Source organism: Ctenocephalides felis, unplaced genomic scaffold (assembly GCF_003426905.1).
Source record: "Ctenocephalides felis isolate EL2017-DRISC unplaced genomic scaffold, ASM342690v1 CF-g0.4_SCAFFOLD_03570, whole genome shotgun sequence".
Taxonomy (NCBI): domain Eukaryota; kingdom Metazoa; phylum Arthropoda; class Insecta; order Siphonaptera; family Pulicidae; genus Ctenocephalides; species Ctenocephalides felis.
Genome location: NW_020539724.1, coordinates 22,107,175 through 22,118,250, shown reverse-complemented (window position 1 = coordinate 22,118,250; position 11,076 = coordinate 22,107,175). Strand labels below are relative to the sequence as shown.

The 11,076-nt window shown below is 29.8% G+C and overlaps 1 protein-coding gene across 1 annotated transcript in view; it reads left to right on the top strand.

Annotated features, from left to right (window-relative positions):
• The window catches only part of LOC113383598 (transmembrane protein 47-like), an 11,890-nt gene extending 2,580 nt beyond the window's left edge, over positions 1-9,310 (top strand). Inside the window, exons 2-5 of the mRNA XM_026621851.1 lie at positions 5,100-5,292; positions 6,549-6,698; positions 6,764-6,826; positions 8,326-9,310. Coding sequence (XP_026477636.1) covers positions 5,100-5,292; positions 6,549-6,698; positions 6,764-6,826; positions 8,326-8,525 — 606 coding nt within the window. The 3' untranslated portion in view covers positions 8,526-9,310. The remainder of the gene's footprint in view (positions 1-5,099; positions 5,293-6,548; positions 6,699-6,763; positions 6,827-8,325) is intronic.
• Positions 9,311-11,076: the final 1,766 nt, after the last annotated feature.

Sequence of the window (11,076 nt, the reverse complement as noted above, 5' to 3'; positions counted from 1 at the left end):
AATGATTTTAGTGACTTTGAAAGATTTTGTAACTGGAAAAATATTTAAAAATATTTTTATTTGGCTAACAATAATTACTCCTTCGGGTATTAATAAATAAATGTGCAGAAAAGTAAAAAAAAAAAAAAAAACTATACACCGATAGGCTTAATTTCATAACACAATTATTAACTACAGAATTAAAAGATTTTTTTTTATTTTTTTGATAGAGGAGATCGTATCAATTTAAACCCTTAAAGATAAATTTAAATACCGCCTCTGTATCTATTTTGTGTAGTCATCTATCTTATGAATTTTTATATCTATATTATATTGTCTATCATATGAGTTTTTATATCTACTTTAAGAAATGATATTATTTCATATCGCAATAAATTTTATATCAAATCATGTCATTGCTAACGTAGCCCATAGAACATGTTTTTTAACTTGCTGGGACAGATGTAATCTAAAAACTATAGCAATATAAAGTAGTTTTTGTTTTTTAAACCCATATAAATAAGGGTATACAACATATATAGTTATATTTATGTATATATACAATATCTCACGATCGATCTGTATAAAGAGGGGGTTGTAACTAATATACTGTAAGCATGCGCAATGATTTTATATAATATATAAATATATATATATATATATATATATATATATCCCATTTCTACAAACATAAAAACTTACATCTTATCTGAAACTTTCAAGCGCAAAATCCCTGCAAGAACTTGTTATTACGAGCTTAAAGCCGGACTGCTTTTAAACTACTTTAAAGAGAGATTAAAAATCATATTTTGTATATAATCTCATTTTGTACCGCTAAAGCAACCTATACATATTTTTAAAACTTGTATGATTACAGACTTTTTTATTGTCCGCTGATAGTAATGCAAAATATAGATTAGATTAGTAAACAAGCGTTAAAATTAAATATAATTTGGTAGCATTAAATAAAAATCTGAACATTTAGATCTTGTTTGGTGCAAATTGTCTTTTTTAAGATGAGTTGATAATAAATTGGTCAAATAATAAAGGGTTTTAGTCAAATTGTTTAGTTTACCATAGAATAATTGATTTCGTAAAACCTATGAGGGACTCTTGTAAGAGTGCTCCATTAATCATGTGATTCATTTTTTATATATTTATGGATACCACCACCCCCACCCCTTTGGTGACATCTGGTGATATTCAAAATTATCCTCTTCCCCCACCAAATATCACGTGTATTTTTAGTTACGAGAAAAATTGTAAAATTTCAGAATTTTTAGATTAAAAAAAATCAGGTAAAATATAAATACACATGATATCTTACTATACCCCTCCCTCTCCACGTGATATTTGATGATTTTTTACCCCCCCCCCCTGGAGCGAATTGCTGCTCCAATGTTTAAAAAACTGCAACACCGCACAAGCAGAAAGCTGTTCGCTTCATACAGGGCAATAAAAAATATTTACCCAAATATTAGGTATAATAGTTAGTACAACTTTAAGCGTCACCAAGAAAGCACATAAAAAGTACCCGCTTGACGAGCGAAAGCAGTCATAATTCCTTTAAGTTTGTTATTATAATTAACCGCCCGACTCGCGAAACCAGTCAAAGTAAACTAAAATAATATTATAAAATCTTACTAATAAGTGAAATAAATTATTGAATTACAAAGTGTGTTTCAATATAAACCCAAATTTACATTTATGGAAAATGTCCCACCCCCCTTTTCCTAAAAACCTCACGTGATAAATGGTCGCTCCCTAATTAGATATTTTTGTAAAAGATTTCAATATAGGTTTTGTTATCGACTAATTTATTTTTTACAATGTATTTATATAAACTTGCCAGTTCATATAGCTCTGAATGAACGGTTTTCGTAGTGTCAGAGATCTTTCCCAGAACTTTAGTCTCCTAAAAAAAATCAGCTTTAAATGTGAAAGTTGGAAAATAGTTTTTAGTATAGCTTTTGGTTTTATATTACCGACTGTTTTATTTTTTGCAATATGTTTATATAAACTTACCAGTTCAATACGTAGCAGTCAGACCTATTTTACAGAAGTCTTTCTAAAAGTAAAATAATATTGGTTTTTAATTTAGCTTTTGTTCCATTTTGTCTTATCCTTATATAAACTGTTGAAATCAATAAAAAAGAGTGCGCGTAAGGTTCACACGCGATTGAAGTAAAACTTATTTGTTACTGTACAACATGGTATTTAAGTAAAAATAAATACATTATATAACAATTTGGATAATGTTTATTAGTAATATGGTAACACTCGTGATGAACATATTTATTGGTGTCAACCATCATACACATTTATATAATGATAAATTATAAATTATATATTCATTATAGTATTAAAAATATTAAAAACAATAATGTAATTAAAGTCATACTTCAAATATGACATGATCGGTTTGTCATTGTAATTAGCATTTAGAAATGAACCTTTATTGGAGAAATTACGTAATTGCTGATTAATAAATTCTATATTTGTTTATACAGTGGATTATGTTAAACAACGCCTAAACAAGTATTGTTTTTGCAATTTACTCATCATGCAATTGTTTGAAGAACTTTATGTAATTAAAATTCACATACATTCATTGACTGCTTGTTTTTTTACTTTTTTGCTGACGATATAATCTCATTCTTTTAACAGCTGTAATATATGTCTTGCCGTAAAATATTTTCCACTTTAATAACTTCAAAGATTTACAGAAACTACGAATAATATACAAATAATTTCTAATCAATAATCTTACATTTAGTTCACGAAACAAATGTTCAATCTGTTTCATTATTTTCAAGGAATAGGGTAAAATATTCTTCTGATTTAGGCATTTTTCTGATTTAGGCATTTTTCATTAAATCAAGATTAGTACTACGATGTAACTTCAAAATGTTTATTGATTTATGCCGATTTCCTTGTTGGTATCGGTACGCATTCAACGCTGATGCCGTTACGCATACAACGACAGATCTCTATTCACATACGCGACGACTAATCACAATTGACCCGTATAGAAATGATATCATCGAGAGCGAATGACGAATCATTGGCACTCGACTCTTATTTTATCGACTCTTATCTGCCGTAACACACTTCCGTTGCATTCGTACGGGTTTACACAGTGGTCGCGCCTAAAGATGTTTTCAAAAAAAATCTTCATATAAACTCTTGATTTCAATCAAAATATGTTTTTCTTCATATCCTCAAATCATTAAAACCAATTCACAATTTATCATATCTTTTATATTATTGGTCGCCATATTAGGAGACATCCTCTGAGCACGTGATCGATTTTTCACGGATTTTTGGACCCCCTCCTTCTTTGTGATACTTGTTAATATTCAAAATTACTCCCTTTCTCCACCAAACATTACGTGTATCTTTAGTTACGAGAAAAAATTGTAAACTTTTTTTTTTTTAATTCAGGTAAAAAATAAATACAGGTGATATCTTGCTATACCCATTTACAAGTGTCGCCTTTAGACGACATTCAGTATATCAACTATAGCTTCAATCTTTATCGCTTTTAGACGACATTCAGTGTATCTATTTACTTCAATTTTCAACACTGCGTTAAATTATTGAGAATTCTCTTTTTATTTTAATTGTTAATTTTTCAGAAGTATTGCTAAGGCGTAGATATATAAAATTAATTACTACACTTATAAACACTTGCTTGCCATGTAATTATTGGAAGAATGAAAAAACAACAATAGACATAAAAATAGAAAATTTTTATTAAATGATTGAGTAATTTTTACGCGCTAGGATTGATGTGCCTAGTATCACGACTAACTGAATACTGAATTTATAAACTTAAAAATGTAATATAAAAATTATTAAAATTGCCAGGAAGGGGGAGTTCACAAATATACTAATACAACTATAAAATTTGGAATTTTTCTATAATCCGACAATTTGGTACAATTTCTTAGAACGGTACATGGGGTTATAGTAAGGCTACATTAATAACTAGTGGGGTGGGTGGCATCGTGCCTTAAGGCAAATTGCTGGAACTTCCCGTACCGTAACGAAATGTTCGAGGATTACTGAATGTTTTCAAATAGATTATCATAAATATTGTAACATTGTCTAATATTTATAAGAATTATATAAACTGAATTGCAAAGTTGAAATTATTTGTTTCAACAAAAAACTAAAAAAAAAAAAAAAAAAAATGGAACAAAATTTTTTTTTCCAAAATCAATTATTTTGTTAAGACAAGCAGAAAGTTTTTTGAATCATTCAAATCGGACGCTTAGTTCTCTCAAAAACTGCCATTTTTTACATATTTAGCTCCGTATCTTCGAAATGGCTGGGCCTGCCTTTGCCAAAAACTAATAAACACTTCTCCCAATCATTACTAATTGAATGTTTTTTAGATCATTCAAATCGGATACTCCGTTCTCTCAAAAATTCGATTTCTATTTTCCGCACTCTTTGCTCCGTATCTCCGAAATGGCTGGACCTGCCTTTGCCAAAAACTAATCAGCTCTTTTCCCTATCAATAGGAATCGAATGTTTTTTGAACCATTCAAATCGGTTGATCCGTGCGCCCTAAAACGTGACTGGAAATTTGTATCCACACATACATACACACACACACACATACACACACACACACACATCTATTTTTTCTGAGGTATGCCAAAATGTTCAGAAACCTTCAAAACGTCGAGAAATGTAAAAATTTTCAATTCCGATTTTCGGCCCATTACAATAACTTACCCTACGGGAAGTTAATAAAAATGAATGCGTATTTAATTAAACTATGATAATATATATGGAAAATTATATGATTTGCATGTGCATCCTGTGCTCACTTAAACTAAACAATGAACATAAAATAAAAATAATATAATTAATAACGAATTCTTAACAAATATGATTACTAGTTTTTAAAATATTCTTGTTCATAATGATTGGAAAATCTTTAAATAATTTGTGCAAAATACTTGGTCGGCTGGCTGGCTCTTAGGGCAGTGTCACCCCTGAGGAAAAAGCCTCGTACCGAGTGTTAAAAGTATATTAATATAATAACAATACATTAATAATGATCTTCAGCGATTATAAAATTTTTTTAATTCCAATTATCATTCCAGGTGATAGCATTAATATGTGGAGGCATCGTCCTAGTGTTGATGGTCATGTCTTTGGCCTCAACGGATTGGCTCATGTCGGAGGGATGGCGGCAAGGCCTGTTTGTCCACTGTATAGAAGCAGGAGCGACAACGCCCTTACCTTTCAATGTCCCAGATGACGACGGACCAGGTTGCTATCCTGCCAGGGATGTTGGTAAGATTTTTTTTATCTGAACTTAGTCAACGACTACAAGCACTTCAAAACCATGATCAATGGATGCATCCTTTTTTTTATAAATATAAATTGGAAAATAAAGAAAAAACTTTAGGGATACTTATTAGAGGAACTTATATTGAGAATATAAAACATCTTAAGGGGGTTGTTATTTTTTTTTACAAAAAATGCAAGGTATTTGTTTTTGTTTTTCTCGAAATGTATTTATCATAGAGACATGCGTTTTTTTTAAACAAAAATTACAAAATCATAGAATATTACGAAATTTTCTTTTTCTTTTTTTTCGCTGTCATTTTTTAATCAGGGGGCGCCAAAGTCTGCCTTGCAAAATCGATCTCTTTTGCGGTGCCACAGATAAATCCGTTGCGCATCGCCCGAAACAAAAAAAAAGAAACTACGTTGAAGAAGAAGTTTGAATCCAGTCCCCCTACCAAAATGAGAGAAATAAAGCAAGAAGGAAAAAAAATGGCAGCTATTTTAAAAAAAAGTGTTAAAAAAGGCCTTATTATTGGGATGAAAAGCTTCGCAAAAATTTTTTGCGTTATGTTATCAAGTTGTTTGAGGTAGGGGGACTAAGTATTTCAGTGGTGAACAAATTAAAAAAAAAAATGCAAGTCGATACGACTTGTAGTTTTTTTTTAATTTGTGGCACTGCATTGATGAAAGTCATTTTGAGAAAAACGTATTTAAAGTTTTTAATATAATGTACTAAATACACCATTTAATTTAATGTACTAAATACACCATGGTGTTCAAAGATGGTCATCATTAAGAAGGTCATGTGCAGGAGGTATTATAATGAAAAAGAGAGCAGCTGGCATACAATAGCTCGCGGAGCGATGAAAAAATCGGTTTCAGAGGATCATACATATAGAGACTATATATCTATAACTTAGTCAAAAAAATAGATATTGAGATGATTTTTTTTAAATAATTCTAAGGTTTTTAGCTTTCATAATATCAAAAAATCTCAAAATCGAAAAAAAAATAAATAAAAACCGAACAACCCCCTTAATGCTAATAGAAATGAACAATAAAAAATCGGTTAATCCGTGCTCTCGAAATCGTGGACGAAAAGTAATTTGGATGGTTTAAACATGATTTAAAAGTGAAATATTATTATTAGAACTTTATAAGCTATTATTGATCATGAAACTTTATCATTATACAACAAAATATACTCCACTTGAATTAAAAATGTTCCATATAATTCTATTATTATTTTTTATTTCTAGCTTACATTCAAGCATCTGCTGCTCTTTGTGTAGTAACATTACTGGCAGATGCAGTTGGAACACTTCTGACTGGGCTGGGTTTGAGATCAGATGACCATAGAGCAAAATATAAATATTACCGTGTAGCTGTCCTGGTCATGCTACTTGCATGTAAGTTTTTGAAGTCCAAAGTTTGCTATTTGAAATATGTTACTAATGTAATTTTTCTTGTCTAGTGATTTCCATTTTAATTGCGCTCATAATATACCCGGTATGCTTTGCCGCCGAACTCAACTTCGGTAAGTAGAATCATTTCTTTTATATAATCTATATATTGTAAATATTATATTTAATGTTATTGATATTGTGATTATTAGTCATACTTGATGGGTATTCAAATTATTTTAATCACTGGTCTCCATCTCCTTTCTACTGCCAATTGGAGTAACAACTATTTGAATTTAGTTCTGTAGTGATGAGGCATTTTGTTCTTGAAATGGAGCAATTTATCATATAGGGCAGAAAGGAAAAGAGTTTACTGCCATTATCTCAAAAACAAGTAAAGCATATCATTTTTTAACGGGACTATGTATTATATCAATAGTATTTTTTTCGTTGGTAATTTTTCTAGTTTTGAGCTCTGATATTTAGTTCATGATACTTGAATTTGTTGTCATTTCTAAGTTAGATTCAAAAGTTTTTTTATATAACCTGATAAAGATTATATTGAATAAACATGAAAAATTGTTTGGAAAAATGAGGCCGTTGGTTCTGAAAAATAAAATAATATATGTGTTTGAATTTTAATTGAATTGAATTGGGAAATATATTAACGTTTTTACATGTTAATATATTTCCCAATTCAATTCAATTAAAATTCAAAGTTCAAAATTCAAAAATCAATTCAATTAAAATCTGTATGCGTGAGGGTGGGTTACAAGCTGTACTCTATAGAGGATAGATATATCTTCATAAAATATACTGATATTTCCGGAAGAAATCCTCATATCATATACCTTTGACTTGTGTAATTTTAATAGAACCGACAGATTTGAAACTGATTGTTCATCATTTTTTACATTTGATTTTGTAACAAATTAAATTCTTATTATCAAATCATACTTAGAAGGCGCAGAAAAAACTGAAACGAAAAAGTATTTGTGGATGAATTTGGCATTAAATTATTGATAATAATTTAGACTTATTTGTAAGTAATTATATTAGTAGTTTAGATAACCATACGTCTTACTTTGATTTCTGACCACATATGACCACTTTGGTTCCACATATCCACCTTGCTTTGCAGATTTTTCTAAAATGATACAGAATTTTGACCTGGATTGTTTCGAAATTTTTAAATGTAGATACATATAGTAAAAATTGAATCTTAGACTCAGTCAGTAACTCTGGATAGGAAAAAAGATTCATTAGAGCAGATTTTAATTGCACTCTTAAATAGAATTTGCTATTGTAAAACATATGTGATTTATTCAGTATAAATGGTCCCCCTCTCGACCATTTCATATAAAAAGTATGGTCAACAAAGCAGCGATCGGGGAACTTTTTTAATCATACCCCAAATTATTTTTGTCTAGTTGATATTATCCAATGACGAAAAGAGATTATCTCCATTTGGACCACTACGCAGCAGCAAATACAGTAAATATCAATTAAAAATATATACTTTTTACCCCAAAAAATTTCATTTAAACCTTATTTGGGGTACTTTTTACCCCGGTTTTCCGACCGCTGTTTTCCTGGTTTACGCTTTCTTATTGATCAAATATTATATTTATAGGTAACCGCACCGTTTGGGAGTTCGGCTGGGCTTACGGTGTAGGCTGGGGAGCAGCCATCTTTTTATTCGGAGCAGTAATCCTGCTGTCCTGCGACAAAGAGAGCGAAGAGATCTATTACAAGGAGCGAAAGATCGTCCAGCATGCAAACAATGTCGGCAACAACACAAACGCGAACAACACGAGCAGTGGCGGCGTTTAGGTAAGCGCGCACGTCCCGCAACTCCGCAACAACACTAACAACAACATCAACGCTACTAGTAGAATCGTATTGCCGGATGTCGTACTATGATTCGTGTGCAGGAGCGTTGGGAAATGGACGAAATGAAAGTTTTCTTATTGATTCTTCGATCTGGACAACATTATACGAAAGTTATGTTGATCCAACCAGACCTTCTTTATTGAATTTTTTTCTATTCACTTTTATTTAATGTCTCTTCTAAATTGGAAGGTTATGGGCCCACGATTTGTATTCTTAAGGTGCTAGGCTGTGCAATGATTTCTATATAGCTATGTAGCTAAGATGTAAGTGCATTTATTAATAAACAAATTAATTTACGCATTTTTTGCTACGCAGTCAACAATGATATTGAAGGGCTTATAAATTTTCATTCGATTAGAACTTATATTCTTATTTGAATAGAGATTATATTCTTTTTGGAATATAGTTTGTATTATTTGTGGAACAGATACGGTATTCTTCTGGAATAGAGCTTATATTCTTATTTGAATATAGATTATATTCTTTCTGAAATAGAGATTACATTCTTCTTGGAATAGAGTTTAGATTCTTATTTGATTATAGCTTATATTCTTGTTCGAGAAGAGCTTACATCAGCGGTTTCCAACCTTTTCTTCCTTGCGCCCCCCTTTCGAATTAAAAAAATTTAAATATACTTAACATAACTAAAATTATGCCATATAATACATAGTATTATAAAAAATATACAAACATAACTATTTATTATAAGAATTTTCTGTTTCACATAAGTAAGATCTCACAAATGGTAATAAAATTTCTAAAGCATTATTTGTCAAAGTAGCAAAATCGTCCTTTACTGGTAACCAAAACTTAACAATATATTTTCGTCCTATTTTTACTTACTTCTATTTCATCAGTAACACAAGTAATTTTAAAAGTGGGAAACATGTTAAAGTTATAAAATTATTTGATACTAGCTATACACAGTTCTAACTTTTTCATAAAAGCCGTAATCTTGTCTTTCTGAACAAAAGCACGAATTTGAGATCCTTGCATTGATTTATTTAAATGGCTAAGTCTTTGAAAAATATCAACTAAATACGCAAATTTTGCGAGGAACTTTGTGTCCTAAAACAAGATTGCTCCGTCTCTTTTGTTATCAGCAAGAAATATAGCAATTTCTTTTTTGAGCTCAAACAAACAGAAGTACTTTAAGTATTTTGTTGATTTGTTTTTGACACTTACTCAGCATTTAAAAATAATATTTTTGAAACAGCTTCGCGCCCCCCTTGTAACGGTATGGCGCCACCTCAGGGGGGCGCGCCACATAGGTTGGAAATCACTGGCTCATATTATTCTTATTTGAATAGAGATCTTTTTGGAATGGAGTTCATATTCTCATTTCAGTAGAGCTTACATTTTATTCAAGTAGCGGTTAATTGTATAATTTGTATAGAGTTTATGTTCTTATTACAATAGAGCTTATATTCTTATTTGAATAGAGATTTTATATTTTACTTCTTGAGGCAGCTATTTTTGTATAAATTTGCGTTTAAGTCAATTCAAGTTTAAATTATACATATAAAAATTGTATGGGTTTTTAATTTATCTCAATTATCAATTACCACCAATGATGGCCTAAATCTGGATCAAAAAGAAATCAATTTTTCATCATTTCTCAATGATATGCAAACTACGACATACCGGTTACGAAGTTTGAAAAAAACATGTCTTATATGTCTGTCGATAGTTCTCTGACAAGAAAATAAAATAAATTTTTGGATGCTATATGAATATTATTTGTTATTTTAACAATGTAATGTGAAAATTTAGTTTTATCGAGAGTTTTATGATAGTCAAAAATAAAGAGATTTTATTTATTTTATATTTGCCGATTGTACGACATATGTATGTATAGATAAATATGTTTTAATTATATATTTATATACATACATATATAACTTTTTATTGAGGCTATCGACTTAGTATTGTACATAATGTTTAAAAAATATCTAGAAGCACACGTGTTAAGAAATATGTGTGTACGTGTGCATGTGTGTGATTGTTTTGAATTCAGGTATACACTCAAGCGTTAATTTGTTGCTATAATTTTATTTTCAAATTTTAATTTGAGTTTACTCTTGTCTAATCGAGGTTATGTAAAAAAACTAAGTTTAATGAATACTTAGAAAGATTAGTTTTTTTTAGGTTTTAGTTAGGATAAAGTTTATATTTTTTTATGTATTTAGTTTGTTAAAGTTTGTGATGTATGCCGTTATGAATGTATATTGTAAAATATTTATTTTGTTATTTTAATTGTACATTGATATATTTTAATTTTTACTTAATTTAAATATTAATTGACTTATTTACGAGATTATTTAACACCAAATGCTATATATGAATACGTACGTATAGTTTTACATACATATATATGTATAAATACAAATATATTATGATGTATACATAAACTTAGACATATATTTGTATATGTACATACATACAGATTAATTTTATGTTAGTTTAGTACGAACGAGTTGAACACACAAAA